Source organism: Giraffa tippelskirchi, chromosome 11 (genome assembly GCF_054371585.1).
Source record: "Giraffa tippelskirchi isolate mGirTip1 chromosome 11, T2T-mGirTip1v1.2.pri, whole genome shotgun sequence".
In the NCBI taxonomy this organism is placed as follows: Eukaryota; Metazoa; Chordata; class Mammalia; order Artiodactyla; family Giraffidae; genus Giraffa; species Giraffa tippelskirchi.
Window position 1 is genome coordinate 55,471,685 of NC_137285.1, and position 16,615 is coordinate 55,488,299.

The 16,615-nt window shown below is 43.6% G+C and overlaps 1 protein-coding gene across 10 annotated transcripts in view; it reads right to left on the reverse strand.

Moving 5' to 3' along the window:
- Positions 1-16,615, reverse strand: part of ZNF827 (zinc finger protein 827) — a 192,247-nt gene that overhangs the window by 64,660 nt on the left and 110,972 nt on the right. For all 10 annotated transcript variants that reach the window (XM_081544236.1, XM_081544243.1, XM_081544237.1 and 7 more), the window contains exon 8: positions 7,381-7,484. In XM_081544236.1, the coding sequence (XP_081400362.1) occupies positions 7,381-7,484 (104 nt within the window). The remainder of the gene's footprint in view (positions 1-7,380; positions 7,485-16,615) is intronic.

A 16,615-nucleotide genomic window follows, 5' to 3' on the forward strand; every position in this document is an offset into this window, starting at 1 on the left:
AATATCTTTCCTTTTCTCCTTTGCTTTTCACTTCTCTTCTTTTCCCAGCTATTTGTAAGGCCTCCTCAGACAGTCATTTTCTGCTTTTTTGCATTTCTTTTCCATGGGGATGGTCTTGATCCCCATCTCCTGTACAATGTCACGAACCTCTGTCCATAGTTCATCAGGCACTCTGTCTATCAGATCTAGTCCCTTAAATCTATTTCTCACTTCCACTGTATAATCATAAGGGATTTGATTTAGGTCATACTTGAATGGTCTAGTCGTTTTCCCTACATACTTCAATTTAAGTCTGAATTTGGCAATAAGGAGTTCATGATCTGAGCCACAGTCATAGGATACTGCAAGAGAACTCCCCAGGTCAGTAGGTGCCCAATATGCTACTGGAGATCAGTGAAGAAATAACTCCAGAAAGAACGAAGGGATGGAGCCAAAGAAAAAACAATACCCAGTTGTGCATGTGATTGGTGATAGAAGCAAGGTCCGATGCTGTAAAGAACAATATTGCATAGGAACCTGGAGTGTTAGGTCCATGAATCAAGGCAAATTGGAAGTGGTCAAACAGGAGATGGCAAGAGTGAACCTTAGTTAGGACTAAACCTGGGTTCTTCTGATTCCCAGTTGAGAACTTTTTCTTTTGCGTCCCTGACCAGATCACAACTCATTTCAGTGCTGTGTCTTATTTAACCAGAAGGTTTTAACCCAGTTTCACACAACTATTTCCTCTAGCTCAGACAATCCATGAAAGATTACTGAAAAGAAACATTGTTTCTTTAAGTTTCTTGACCGAAAGAAACATTTCAAGTGACACTGATTACCAAAGTATTAAAGGAAGAAAGAAAAGAAGTGGAAGAGAAGAAGACAAAATTAGGATCATAGGAATACCCAGTACATTCTTGTCACTGCTTTGAAGTATCTTATTTAAAGGACCACTTTTTATTCCTGACTAAAAGAGGGCCATCCTTCGCATGTCCACTGGGAGTATGTGTGGGCAAACACCAGAGAGGCGTGCTCCTGTGCTCACTGCTGGGGACACGTTACCTGACTTAGGAGGCAGAGTCACAGGGCAGAAGCAGAGAAGATGCATTGTGCAGTTCCGGGGCTGCCACTCACCAACTGGATGACTTTGAACAAATAATTACAGATACATCTCGCTTAATTGAGCTTTACAGATTCCTTTTTTTGTTTTAAACAAATGGAAGGTTTGTGGCAACTTTGCATTGTCAGATGCTAGCATTTTTTAGCAATAAAGTAATCTTTTAAATAAGGGTATGTACACTGTTTTTTTATGGCTTCTCTGGTGGCTCAGACAGTAAAGAATCCACCTGTCAGTGCAGGAGACTCAGGTTCGATCCCTGGGTTGGAAAGATCCCCTGGAGGAGGAAATGGCAACCCACTCCAGTATTCTTGCCTGGAGAATTCCATGGGCAGAGGAGTCTGGTGGCCTCAGTCCATGGGGTCACAAAGAGCCGGACACGACTCAGCAGCTAAACCACCATTACCCTCATACTATCTGTTAGAAATAATGCTACTGCATACTTAATAGATTACAGTATGGTATAAATGTAACTTTTATACACACCAAGAAACTAAAAAATTTGTGTGATTCACCTTATGGTGCTATCTACTTTACTGTGGTGGTGTAGGACTGAACCCACAAACCCCATAATCTCCCCGCAAAAGGTACAAACTTCCAGTTATAAGATAAACAAATTCTGGGACGTATTGTACAACATGGTGACTATAGCTAACAATACTGTATTGCATATTTGAAAGGTTCTCAGTCACAAGAAAAAAATATTTGTAACAATGAAGTGATGGCTGTTAACTAGGCTTATTGTAGGGTTCATTCTGATATATATATATATATATATATATACATATATATACATATATATAAAATTATTAGGTTGTGCATCTTAACCTGTGAATTATATCTCAATAAAACAGGAGAAATGGTATTAGATCTCTCTGAACCTCCATTTAGTTATCTGTAAGTTCAGCTTAATTCCTGCATCTCAGGGATTCCCAAGTAGTGTAGTGGTCAAGAATCCGCCTGCCAATACAGGACACACAGGAGATGCAGGTTCGATCCCTGGGTTGGGAAGATCTCCTGGAGAAGGGAATGGCAACCCACTCCAGTATTCTTGCCTGGAGAAGCCCATGGACGGAGGAGCCCAGGGGGCTACAGATCATGCGGTCACAAAGTGTCGGACACAACTGCGCACGCCATGCCTATGTGTCAATGGGTTGTTTTCAAAATTAAATGAGATGACACAGATCCTGGGCCTGACAATTTAGCAGATCCTTGATAACCACTAACTTCCTCCTCTGTACAGGACAAATTTGTTTAATCAAAAAGGAGCTTAAGCCACAAAATGATACACACCAACAACACCCCATGTTCTACTGTTTGTCCATGACTTAGTGTGAATTTTAAAAGAATCTGCTTTGTTTGAAAAGGGATTGAAGAAAACACTTTGCTGTAATTCAGAAAAGCTTGGTATGTCTCTCTCTCGAGAAAGGAGTTGGGAAATCTTAACATAAAGAAAGGTGACATGCATATCTTTTAAACCCGCTGCCTGAGAGGTCATTCCTATCTGGCCAGTAGCATGGCAGGCCATCAGTTAGTTGCTGGTGGCATTCTAATGCAAAGCACCATTAATTTAGATTTCAGAAAATTATATATGACACGGTACAACTTGTATTAGATTGATGAGCAGAACAGAAAGAGGAAAATGGATCAAGAATTGGCCTGGGGACAAGGCAGACCATTCCAAATCCATCTTTCTATTTAACATCAAACCTGATTGGCATACCCAGTCTTGAAAAGAACTAGATTTGCCCATGTTCTTTTCTTCTTGTTTGGTTGACATAACCAATAACCAGAAAAAAGAGTTTCTTTTTTCAAAGGGAAGTTAGCAAATAGTGGGGGAAGAGACTGACAAATACAACTGCTGATATGTTTTGCAGTGTCTGACTCTAAACTCCATTCGAAATAACAAACAGAAGCATCGGTGACTCCAAACACAGTGCAAGAATTCCATGGAGACCTGCATTTTCCTTCGCACCCGCTCTGCTTGTGTTTTTGTTTTGTGGCTTAACACACAGCAAACATACTGTGACTTCAAAATCATAATAAAACAGAACTGAAGCTCCACATTTCTGAAAAGCAGTGCCGGGATGTAAATCCTTCTTTTAATAGCCTTTGCTTCAGAAAGAGGACAGGAAAGCAGACAGGGCTGCAGGTACAGTGGTTCTGGGGCTACTCCTTAAACAGATCTGCCCTTCAGCCCCACCCCCAACCTCAGATCCTTTCCTCTATTACTGTAAATCTTTTACAAAGTGAGACAACTATCAATTAGACAAAGTACATTAAATTATGCACAGTCTGTAATTTTATCTCCGTCACAATAAGACATCTCTTTTGTTTCTTTTGAATAATCCCCACCAGCCACAGCACTGCCCAGGGTGTGCTCAGTCATCTACTCACAGCCTTCAGGAGGCTATTGTATCCTCCCATCCCTCCAGCAGAAGGGGACAGCAGCTTTTAACTTATTCTTTTATTACAGATTCCTGGTGTTACCTCTGCCTAAGACATTCGCAGCAAGTGAAAATGTTAGGTCTTGGCTCGTGAGCCTCCTTTGGTTCTCAGGAAAGTCAGTCTAGAAATAGTGGCAACAGCCGGGGCCAGGACACCCTGCAGCTTTGCGTTTATTCTGTTTCTCTGGGATGGTGGCAGCTGTGTGTCTCAGAGACCATCTGCCGGAGGCAAATGCCTAGTTAACTGTGCTATTCTCGAGTTCCCCACGATCCACGGTGCTACCGTCTCTCCCCACTTTGCTTTCTCCCACACCGCTTGCTTCGTTCTCCACGGGCCTGAAGCACAATCACCACCCACTGCTTGCACCCCTTTGGCCTGGTGCTGCCAGACCTTAAATGATCCTCTCTCGTGATATACGCCCCTGCCCCGTGGTCTCGCTCCAAAGGCGCCTGGGAGACGCCTTTTCATTCCATTGATAGAGGTATCTAGATACGTGCTGATATATATTGTTGAATGAAAGCCATGGGTTTTCAGCATCTGCAAAGGGCTTTCTTGGATCCGGACTATGCACAGTAAACCTCATTAATTACGTCTCCACTAATTGAGACTCTGAGATCATTCTCCAGGCTGACATTTATCTTTGCATGATCTGTGGCAAGAAGTTTGCTAAAGTAAATAAAGAATAGAAATAATATTTTAATGGTGACTTTTAAATTACCCAAGAGAAGGTGTCTAAGGATGCTGAGGCTTTTATTTATATACTAACAACCAATGATCTTCTGCCTAGTCACTAAAGCAGGCTTTCTCCTTCCTGGCTTCCCCATTTCTGCTCAGTCACCATCAGTCCCTAATTCAACATGTTTACAACAAAGCTAACCAGTCTTCCAAACTAGTCAACTAGCTTGTTGCCTGCCTGTCCTATCCCCCTCTTTCTTTTCTCAAATCCAGGCCTTCATTAGACTCTTGAGGGTCCCTTGGACAGCAAGGAGAGCAAACCAGTCAATCCTAAAGGAAATCAACCCTGAATATTCATTGGAAGGACTGATGCTGAAGCTGAAGCTTCAATACTTTGACCACCTGATGTGAACAGTCAACTCTTTGGAAAAGACCCTGATGCTGGGAAAGATAGAGGACAAAAGGGGGCGACAGAAGATAAGATGGTTAGATGGCATCATCGACTCTATGGATATGAGTTTGAGCAAACTCAGGGTGATAGTGAAGGACACGGAAGCCTGGCAAGCTGCAGTCCACGGGATTGCAGAGTCAGACACAACAGACCGACTGAACCACCCCAACAACAGGCCTTCATTAACAATGCTAACCTGGTACTAGAGCATCTCGCCCGGGCAACTCCTTCTATTTTCTATAGGAATTCATGATTCTTATATCCTAGAGTCTTAAGATCTTTAACTGTAGCTTCAAAATTTCTTTGTTCCCAGCACTGCACTTTTCAAAGTCTTGGAATAAATGTAGGTTTATGATATCTATCTGAGACCTCTGAGGCCTGATGCATTTCGGGATTCCCACTTCTTCTGATTTCTGGGTGATAATATGGTACATAAGACATGATTTTATGTTACACTCCACTGGGCCTTCATCATCAAGCACACTGATATTTCTGCAACAAAATGTATGAATTTCACCCTTGGCATAATACGTAAAGGCTATAAATAGCCTCCCATTAGGTTCTGCCACCAAGCAACTTATTCAAAAAATTGTGCATTTCAGAACTGTGGGTAAGGGATTGAGGAGCTCAAGTAGGTGGCATACAATGGCCATTTATCACTGTCCAGATGTCAAAGACACGTTTTCTTGAAAAGTCTCCATACTGCAAAATCCTTTGTTTAGATTGGTTTTCTCCACAATTAGCCCAAATTATCAAGGTTTTTTTCTTACAAAGCACATCTTCAAAGAGATATGACACATACCTCATATGAAGCAAAGCATATCATTCAAAGCAGATAATGAGAACTTTGTGGTCACCAGGTTGTCTTTACCACTTTTAATTTTTCTAATTTTAACTCCATTTCTACAGCATATTTTACAAAAGGCCCCCTTTAATGGTCTGTTTTGGCAAAATTTAAAAATAGGCATTTTGCTTATCCTCTGCCTAAATAAAGATGGGCTATCCCTCAGAATGGTGGATTTGCATTTTAAAAAACAAAGTTGTGCTGATTCTTCCCCTCAAAATAAGAGTTAACTTTTTTAAAGTGTCAGTTTATCTAATTTGTAATAAAAGTCTGTCAAGCAAATCACAGGAAGCTCTCCACTCCCCCCTCAACACAACACACACAGTTAAACATATTACTCTTTGAGGTCGAGCTGTAACTTGACTAATAAACCCTTCTTAAAATATAGCCAAGCCAAACATTAAGCCAGAAATGCAGGGCTTGTATATATACATCACAGGATGCTGGCTGTATGGGTCACAGCACTCTGACAGGCAATTCCTAGGCAGTTATTTTGACATTAGAAAGTCACAATCCATCAAGTTAACAGCAGGGTGATAATTTGGGGACCGGGGAGATAGCTATTCACAATGACACTGTGGGAAGTAAACAGTAGTTCAAATAGCCCCTGTTTGAGAATGAAGACATCAACTAAGCAGAATTTCTTTCCACCTCTAGAACCAAGCATTATGTAATATGTTTTTGTGTAAGCATGTTATTTATGGCGTTTGAATAGCCCTGCGAGGCTAACAAGCCTGCAGGTACCGGGACTCTTTGGAGAGGAGGAGAAATAGATCTGCCACCACAAGACTAAAGAATGACAGAGTGGCTTCTTCCCCATGGTTTGTCACGAACCACTTCCAACCACCACAAGCCAGTATCTCAGAAGATGCAACTCGGTTCTTTCTGAAACGAAAAACGCTCAGCTCTGCAGCCGTCTGCATCCATGACACGGGTTCCTTGCATGTGAGGGGGACCCTGGACTTTATTCTTGTGGGAATTCCCAGCCAACCACCCTGCTGTGAGCCCTTCCTGCAAACACACGGCCTTGGTTTCTCCTGGACAAATGGATGGGTGCAGAGGCCACCGAGAGCTTCTGCAATTCTCTCAGTTTCTGGGAGCTGAAAGTTTCCTGGCTGTTGGCCCGGTGTTGGGATGGTGATGGGGAGTGGGTAGTGAGGGCAGGTTCCAGGACAGGGGTTCTCAAACATTCTCATTTCATGACAACCCTCAGAGGGCACACAGAAGCCCTGAGGGATTGCCAGGTTGTTAAGAGGAGAACAAGCACATCTCTCCTTCTGCTATGGAAGGGAGCCATGAAAAAGGAAGCATGATGAGGAAATCGTGCACTGATGCTGAGGTGGCAAAAGGGAGAGGGAGATGGATCTATGCACATCCTTTAAGAAGAGAGGTGATATCTGGGTGGTAAGATCTTAACAAGCTGTGTTGCTGCCATGGAAACCAAAGAGGTCTTTGTGGTGGCCCACACTCCCCCAGGGTCATGACCTTCCCTGTCTGCGATTAGCAGTCTTGCCCTCGCCCTCATCTATCTTCCCGGTTGCCTGCCTAAAATACTGACAACGTTGACAGCAAATTATTTCCAGGTTATACTTCGCTCTTTCAAAGGAATTCACTCTACGAATGAAACATCAGCTGGTCAAGAACAAAAAGCTCCTGCAGCAAAGAAGAATAGCCTTATTACCATCTGCATTTTCTTTTAATAAACTTTTGTGGTTATTTAAATTGAGTTTCTCCCTCTTTTCAAAAACCAAGCTTCATATGAATACCTTCAACCTATAAGCTGAACATATCTGAAAATCCACGCATTTCAGAAAAGTAATTTTCAAGCAACCAATAGTAGAAGCAAAAGCGACAGTCTTTCCATACCTGGAGCTGATATTCTTCCGTGAAGCACAGATTCACTGGGCAGCAGGTCTTTTGAATTGGAGGTGAATGGTGATTGTCTAAAGGTATCTTCTGAAAAGAAAGGGCTGGGGGTGGGGGAGGAGGAGGGAAGTTTAGTAAATCAAAGTTATTTAAGATACCCAGGCCCCCAATATATATGTATACACACAAACAAATGGGAGATAAAGTGTTTTGGTTTTTTTTTAATGGTGTTTAGAGAATACAAGATTGTGCTTAAAATGAAGAAAGAGAAAATATATTACATCAGACAAGTGCCATCTGTATACTCGGCCTATTGGTTTTACACTTAAGGTGAACATACGAAACAGCATCTTTGAAACACTGTTAAACCCACAGTCAGGACAGCTAAGCAATATATTGTACTGCTATATATGCTCTGTGAGCGTGCTGGGCCCCAGTGAATACCAGCCTCCTGGGTCAGGTCAGAACAGCCCGTTTGAGGTTCTTTCCAGGGCGGAGACAGAGCGGCCCCAGCTCACCTGCGTCTCAGAAGGGCAGATGGCTGGAGTCAGGGTGCACCGCACTGATGGAAACAACTCGCTGGTCCCCCCAGAAACTTGAGTCTGCATCCTATAGCTCTTTTGGTTTGGAAGGAGTTACAGCCAGCTAATGGGGAAGGAAGGACCCCGAGGAGCACTTTCATTTTCCAAGAAACTTGAGGCTCTGACTTGACTGATTCTAAACTCCCCTAGTGACTCACCTAGAGCTAGATACCAGACACCCCAGGCAGGGTTTTGCCCTAACACCACAGTCACGGTGAACACAAACTCTCTGGCTTCTTTTAATTGGAGGATTTTAACCCAGTCATATCATCCATCTTCCATGCCTCCAAAAGCAACTGCATTGCAATCACGTGTGAGAATACTGGAATATACAACAGAGTACAACATGGAGAAAGGAAAGCCCTATTTATCTACAACAGAGAACATTTCACTGAAGGAACTGGGTGCACAGGGGTGGAAGGTTCCTAGACGAAAACAGTATAGCCCAGAGAGAGGAGGAGCAGGAAGCCACCAGCATCCTAAGGCTGGAGAGACAAGAGGAAGAGGTAAATGGAGCCCAAGGGGACTGGGTCACCCGGTGGAAGCAGGAGGCAAGGTAAGCCTGCCTAGCAGGAAGCTGGAACCACAGCTGCTGCAGGGGGCAGAGAGGGAGGCAGGGAGACACCCAGGCTCTTTCTTAAACCCCGCCCCTCACCCCATCAAAGGCTCTGATTGGCTGAAACGTCAGAGGCACGCAGCCTGCAGGGATCAGGCTACTGCAAAACGGTAGATCAGAGGAAGGGATGTATCTGCGGGCATACAAGCCTAGGACCCCCATGACTGATGCTGCTTTCCTAAACATGCTCAACAGCCATGGGTAACTTATTAAACGTTAAGAAGGAAACATCAAAATAAAAATGGAAGACATACCTATCTTTTAATAGTAAAACACAATTAACAATATAATTTCACAGGACTATTAGGCTAGACTTGATGCAACTTTGTGTGCCATGCTTTTTATTTACATCTTAAACACAAAACATTTTAAATAGGCTTAAAAAGTGAACTGGCTACAGGCTAGTCGGTGATGGGGAGCAGGGAGACATGCTGCTTTGTGCCAAACATCTCATAACCTGCAAGTGATCCAAAAACCCGAGGCAGTATAGCAGGCAAAGCAGCGTGGGCGCTAAGAGCGTGCACTCGGGAGCAAGCAGTTCTAGGTCCAGATTTCAGGTCCACCACTGATGGCTGTGTGACCTTGCACAAGTCACTTAAGTTTTCTGAGCCTTCGTTTCTCTTCTATAAAGCGGAAAGAGAACAGAGCTACACCTACTCAACAAAGACTAAGCCAACTAGTCCATGGAATGTGTTTCTCACAGTGTCTGGCAAACAGTAAGTGCTCAATCAACATAAGCTGTTTTTATCTGTATCTCTGTCTAGCCCCCAGGGGAGCATAAATTAATTACCCTTTCCTTACAAATCAACAAAAGGTATAAAGTTTCCTTGTATAAAATGCATGAAGAAAATATTGCTCTGATAATGAAGGGTCAGTTGACTGCTGGAATGACTGTTTTAATCATCCAAGAATTTCCAAGGAGGTGGAACCCTTGGAGGATTGTTGGTCAGACCCAGAGTGTGGGAGTTCATGAGTCCCCCTCCTTAGCTCTGAAGCATCTAGAAAGGTGATAATGACATCCTCGCATCCGAGTGGACAGGTCACTTGGGAACAACCACCAGTTGGCCCAAGGGCACAGAGGAAAGATCAGGGAATGTGTCCTCGGTTACACTGGAATGTGCCTGGCACTTGAGAGTTCAGGAAGCTCATGCAACTGTCTGGTGTCTGAAATGTGGCCACTTCCTTAGGGGACACCAAGGGTCCCAAGAGGAGCCCCTCAGAGTATCTAGGAATATCACCTATTTTTTTGTCACAGAGAAAGGTATGTACTGCCTTCTTTCCATCAGTGTCACTGTAACCATTTAGTGAGTGCCTGGGTGTGCCAGGCACTGGAAAGATAACATCAGCGAAACTAGCTACAGATGCAAACAGCAGAGGGGCTCGAAGACCTGTGTGGGTACTGCGACTAGACTAAGGCTGTGAAGAGAGGGGCGTGGGGTTGCAGTGGGGGGTCTGGCTTGGCCTGGAAGGACAGGAACAGCTGCAGAAGCCACAGCTGAATGGAGAGTAGCGCTGTCAGGGTTCCGGGGGGGGGGGGCGGGTGGGGACAGGGAGGGGGACATGTCCCCTGCACAATGAGAGAACAAAGCCAGTCTACGAAGGGGGATGAGGCTACAGCCGTGGTGGGGTGGGCACATGGCAAGCAGGGATCACCGCTTCGTCAACCTGCCAGTGTGTTAAGTGAGGGGGCACGGAATCTGACTTCCGTTTCAGGAAGCTCTGTCCGGCGAGTTGGAGAACACGAGGCAGGTGGCCAGAGCATCAGCCCACGTGGGACCATGGTGACTCTGGTGATCGACGCTGCAAGGGGGACTCGACACAGGCAGGCTGAAACACTGTTTAAGCAGCAGGCCAGGTGAAGACCACAGGGACATTTCCAACCAACCCAAAGGTTGGGGGGTGAACAGAGCAGAGGGTGCCACACTACATGCTGGAAAGAGCATCTTAGGTTTTGCTAGCTCTGTATCTTCACGTGTTCGCTTCAGATTTCCACCCAGGTATGGAGTGAAGCCCTATTACCACCCAGCTGCTCAGAAGAAATTGAGTCAATTGCTGAGGGAAACAACCTTCCAAATAATTTTCTACCCTGGAGGCCAGCTTTATTCTGTATAGAAAAGGTTTCTCCTGAGGGAGTGGAGAATTAGAAGGGAGTCAGGCTGCATACCAGAAAAGCACAAAAGGACTGGCAATGTGAGGGGCAAAGAACTGACAGAGAAACTTCGACAAGTCAAGGCAGCTGAAGCCTGGTGTAAGATCTTCTCTATAAAAAGAAGATACCTCGTTAACAGAGCATCAGTCTCAGTCCAGATCCCACTGCAGTGCTTGGCATTCAGACCCATTCACACCGGGAGTGCTGTGGCTCAGCACTGAGTTTGGAATCAGAAGGCTCTGAGTCTGAATTCCATACTGGTCACTTAATGGTTAAGCGACTTTGCTAAGTCAACAATCTTTCTCTAGCCTCAGTTACTTTTTTTTTTTTTTGGCTCCGCCAAGAGGTTTGTGGGATCTTAGTTTTCCGATCAGGGATTGAGCCCTCAGCAGTGAGAGCGCAGCGTCCAAAACACGGGACCACTAGGGAATTCCCTCCCGCTCAGTTTCACTATTGGAAAAGAGTTTTTAAAATATCATCTTTATAGGGGAGCTGTAAAGGGTTAAGTAGGAACTTCCCTGGTGGTTCAGATGGTAAAGAAATCGGCCTGCAATGCAGGAGATCTGAGTTCAATCCCTGGGTCAGGAAGATCCCTTGCAGAACAGAATAGCAACCCACTCCTGTATTCCTGCCTGGAGAATTCCATGGACAGAGGAGCCTGGGGGGCTATAGTCCGTGGGGTCACAAAGAATCTGACATGACTGAGTGACTAACACTTTTAATTTCTTTTTACTTTCAAAGGGTTAAGAAAGGTTTTGCATGTCAAAGTTCTTAGGACATAGTACACGCTCAATAAAAAATGTCAACTAACACAACATCACTTACTAAGTATTTGGCACTGCTCTAAAGTGCTTTGTGTGTATTAGCTTCCCTGAATCCTCACAAGGACCCTATAGGGTTATGACTGTTATTATTATTATTATCCATATTTTACAGATGAAGAGACTCAGGTACAGAGAAGTTAAGTAGCTGCCCATGCACATGAGCTGAGACGGGATCTGAACTTAGGCACACTGGCCTTGCATTCTGCATCCTTGCCCATTAAGCTAGGCTACACTGCCTTTTGCTTGATCTCAAAGGAGATCATCTAGGGAACATCTAGGGAACGCATGGACAACACAGAATCATGGATTCTTCCTGGAACAAACAGAACAAAAGGAAGAGACAGCAGAAGCGGGGGTGGGGGTGGGGGTGGAGAGAGGATGGGAGCACCATTTCAGTAGGCAGGATCCCAGGTAACCAAAGAAAGGCTTTTTCAATTGAGAAACAGAACATGATAAAATGATTTTAACTTTTACTTCTCTCTAGAAGAGAAGACATGCCCCTTTTCTATAGGAAAGAAAACTTTCTTTTTCTAAAGAAACTTCTGCAAGCTAAGCCTGATCACTTTGCAATCCTAAACATGTCCCGCTGCCTGTACCCACTGCTTCTCAGGGCAAGCTCATCTTTGCCATTAAGCCCAAACAAACAGGCAAGCATAACAAGGGCATCAGGTGTTCGGAAACCTCTATCTCAGCTCGAGATATGGCCACAGTGACATCGGTATATTCACCTTGCAGTCTCCTAGATTGGCAACCGTGTTTCAGGCAGAGGAGAAGGAAGGGAAAACTAAACTTGGAGTGTGCCTTGTATGACATGGGCTGGCTTAACAGGATTAGATCTACAACAGTGTTAGTCGTCTTTAACCCTGCCGGTGCTTTGGGGACAGAAGCCACTGTACTTGTAGCTTAGCACCGAGCACTGTCATTCTCAGAATATGGAGACGGTGGTCCTTAAGCCCCTTTTCTCCTTCTGTGCCTCACAGGGTCTGTAAAGCGCAGAAGCCCATCTGCTCTCAGCGGATGCCCAGCTCTGTGATGGACAAACTGGCCCCTCGTTCAGGCTGCAGGGTCTGTGGATGCTGAGAGAGGGTGGTGGGCAGAGAGGGGAGGCCCAGGAGTTTGCCTAACACAGGATGAATCGGGTCTGCACTTTTCAGGAACGAAAACGGACAATGAACTGCAGACTTTCTGGTGGACTCAACTCCGAGGCACATGTGCACTGTTGTTCAACTGCTTAGATGGTCACTATTCTTCCAGAAAGGAGCTGGCTTGTGGATGCCACACAGTTCTCGATTCAACTCCGTTTGAAGCTTCAACTCCTTTTTCACTGTGAAAAAGCCCCTTCAACAGAAAGAGTTTAGGAAGTGGAAAAAAGGCAAAATGTATCCAGAAAATGATGAATTTCTGGTTCATATTTTTGGTAAAAAGTTGGTAGAGGAGCTAATGCCTTGTGGGGGAAGGAATCACCACTTATTCTCAATTAACAACATCACCACCTACCACTTCATCTCCCCTCTGGGCTCACACAATGACAAGTCACTCCAAGACTAGCTATCTCGTACAGATACTGGATGAATACTGAGACACGGCATCTGGAAGCTGTTAGTATAGACTTAGAACTGTCCAACTCCTCCATGACTTTTCCTGCCTTATGTCACTTAGCAAAGACAAAACACTGCATCATGTGAACTCCTGGTTGCGCCATATGGGATCTAGTCCCCCGACCAGGAATCAAACCCTGGGCCCCCTGCACTGCGCATGCAGTCTTAGCCACTGGATTAAAAGAGTGCGTGTGCTGCAACTAAAGATCATGCATGCTGCCTCGAAGATCTAGTGCAGCTAAATAAATAAATATTTTAATAATAATAATGTTTACAAAAAAGAAAAGAAAAAAAAGTTTGTCCCATTCAAGTTTCTTTTCTGGACAAAACTAAAAGGGACAACGAATGCATATTTTGATTTTTCTCCTGCAGAAAATCTAAGAGTTAAACATGAAAGGGCACTGGTGTCACTGTGAACTGGACAATTCCAGGCATTCTATGGAATGGGCTGTGAGGTCAACAGCCCAGGGCTGCAAAAAAAGAAAAGATTTAAAATAAATAATAAAAGAGTCCATAAAAGATTACAGCCCTAAACAGTGATACATTTTGCTAAGTGGCACAAATATTTCCACCTTTAACATATGAATGCCAACAGGGAACTCAGCTTCGTGCAAAACAGAAGACCCAGCTACTTATAAACCAGTCCTCCCTGTGGGCCACCACTGAAATCAACATGTTACGGGGAATTCTCACTCCCATTAAGATAGCAAAACAAAGCAGAAAGGAACAGGAAAAGAAGGTGGATACAGTAGGTAAGAGAGCGTTAAGGAAAAAAACTTCACGCTTAGAAAGAGCACTGTAATTTTAAAGGAGCAACACAGAAGAAATAATTTTTTCCTTCTAGAAGAAATAGTAATGACTTTTAAGGATTGAACCTGGGGATACCAAATAGAAAACAAAGATTAAGCAAGAAAAAAAGACTGCTCTGTAATGAATTTGTCCTCAGAATCTATAAGGATCTACTTATTTCAGGATTATTTTATAGAATAGAAATCTACTTATTTCTATTAAATGTAAGAGTTTCGGGCAAGTCATCCTGAAGGGATATTCTGCCTTCAATCGACACATAGACAAAATTTTCTTCAATCAGTATAAACAGATGATGTATTTTCAAGTGAAAAAGTGAAAATGTTAGGTGTTTAGTTGTGTCTAACTCTTTGTGACCCCACAGACTGTAGCCCGCCAGGCTCCTATGTCCATGAGATTTCCCAGGCAAGAGTACTGGAGTGGGTAGCCATTTCCTTCTCCAGGAGATCTTCCCAATCCAGAGATCAAACCCAGGTCTCCTGAATTGCAGGCAGATTCTTTACTGCCTGAGGTGCCAGGGAAGTCAAGCAACTATTTTCAAGTGAAAGTACTTAATGATCTCTTCAGCTATGTGTCACGTAACATAACAGGGCTTCTAGATTTTTCCCCAAGAGCTGGGTAAAATATGTCCAAAAGAATGTTCGTTAATTTTTATTTTGCTTTGTTTTAAGGAAATTTTAAGACCAGATGATCTGACTTAGATATTTTGGAGAAGTTATATATTGTGAAAAGAGAGCCAGAAGCCCCCTTCTGGGGTGGAAAAGTTCTGCGGGAGGCAAAGTTCTCTCTCTGCAGCCACGAACTGCCTCCCAGGACTCACCTGCCCCGGGGCCACCTCGCCAGATGGCCCTAAGCCCCTCCTGGAAACAGCGCTGCCTCAGTCTCCACTCAGCCCCAGCTCTCAAGTCAGGACACTGAACTTCTAGTTTTCTGTATTGATATATTTGAAATGAGCAGGTGGCACTAGTCAAGAAAATACTCCTCTATGCCTCCAGAAGCCTCAAGCAGAGATGGGCTGACGGGCTAAATTCTTCTAAGAATAAATCCTACTCTAGTTCCAGGACTTTCTGACCATGTGAAATATGAATGTTGCAGACTGAAATGGATACCAGGAACTTCTATATGGAATCTCCACCTATAAATCATGAAACCAAAGGAAATGAGAACAAACCGGAAACATTTTCTCTCAATAAAACTGAGACCTTGCCAACACATAATAGGCTATAGTATTGACACAGAACACAAAGCATCATAATTTCTTTTTTTTTTTTTTAAAGCTTTCAAACATATCAAAAAAGAAAGAACTATTTGAAGATAAGGGGAACTATCTGGATTACTTACAACTATCTTCTCAACATTTCCTCAAATGCTTTAAGGTCAGAAGAAACTCTCTGAGAAGCTGGACTAGCTTGCATGAAACTATGTTCACAACTACAAAAACACTGCCACACTTTATTTTTACATATGCCATTTTAAAAAATGATCAAATGACATTATTTCATTTTCAACTTAATTGTCATGATTAATGCAATTTTCTTTAGGGAGTGCTTATTTTTTTCTCAGATGCTACTGTCCTTGGGTATTTGCTAATACCTTATAATAACAGATGCATGTTATTTCTTGCGCATAGGTTTATGTAACTCTTTGTTTTGCAACCTGTTTATAAAATGATGGTATTTGAAATATATTAACTGCTTAGTTTTATTGATTTTTGTAAGAGGATTTTGAGCACTCTGTGCAACCCTGGTAAGGTCCTTTTGCTCCAATAAAGTGATCTATATGTCACTTCAGAAGCTATGTGGTCATACTAACTGCTCCCTTGGACCTTCATTTCATTTTGGATGAGATTGCGTAGCTGCTTCTTCTGAAATGGGCCCAGATACCAACATTGTAGATAGAAAAGTCACTGCTAGTTTCCCTGTTATAACTTGTTTGAGGTCAGTGAAAAAGGTAATACAAAATGAAAGGTTTTTATGGCATTCATGTACACGTCCCTCCTGAGGACCCTTACTCTTAAGTGATTTTATTTATTTACTTATTTGAATAAAAGAACCCAGGGCGCAGGTCGGGGGACGTGGGTGGAGCAGAGTGCTTGAGATTAGAAACAACCGCAAGTCTCTGACCTGAGGACAAGCCGAACCTCAGAAACAGCACGCTCCCTATTCAAGCTGAAAAGGGGCACACGGGGAAGCCCTCTTATGGCCCCGGGGGCGAGGCCTAGAAAGCCAGTCACTCATCATGCTGCGTGCATGCATTCAAAGAAAGAAGGACTGCAGTGAGTAAACTTGAAGGAATCACATTTACCTACAGATTGAGACTGGGCACTGTAGACTCAGTGGGCATCTAAAGGGGCTTGTGGGCAGATGGAGAGCCAAGGTCACTCCATCATTTGGCTACCCATATAGACCCCCACTTTTCTTTAATTTTTGGAGGTGATAAGAAAGCCAACGTGTGGTTCCTTTTCCTCCTCACTGACATGGCTGTACACTTGGCTGGGGCCAATCAACTTTAACCTTCTTAGCAATTATAAACCAATCAAACGTGTTGTTAATTTATAAGGTATGCAATGGTATTGCAGAAAATGCCCTTATTTTTTAGACATACATATCTCAAAGAATGTGAGAGTGAATGTCATGCCTGGATGTGATCTAAAATATAAA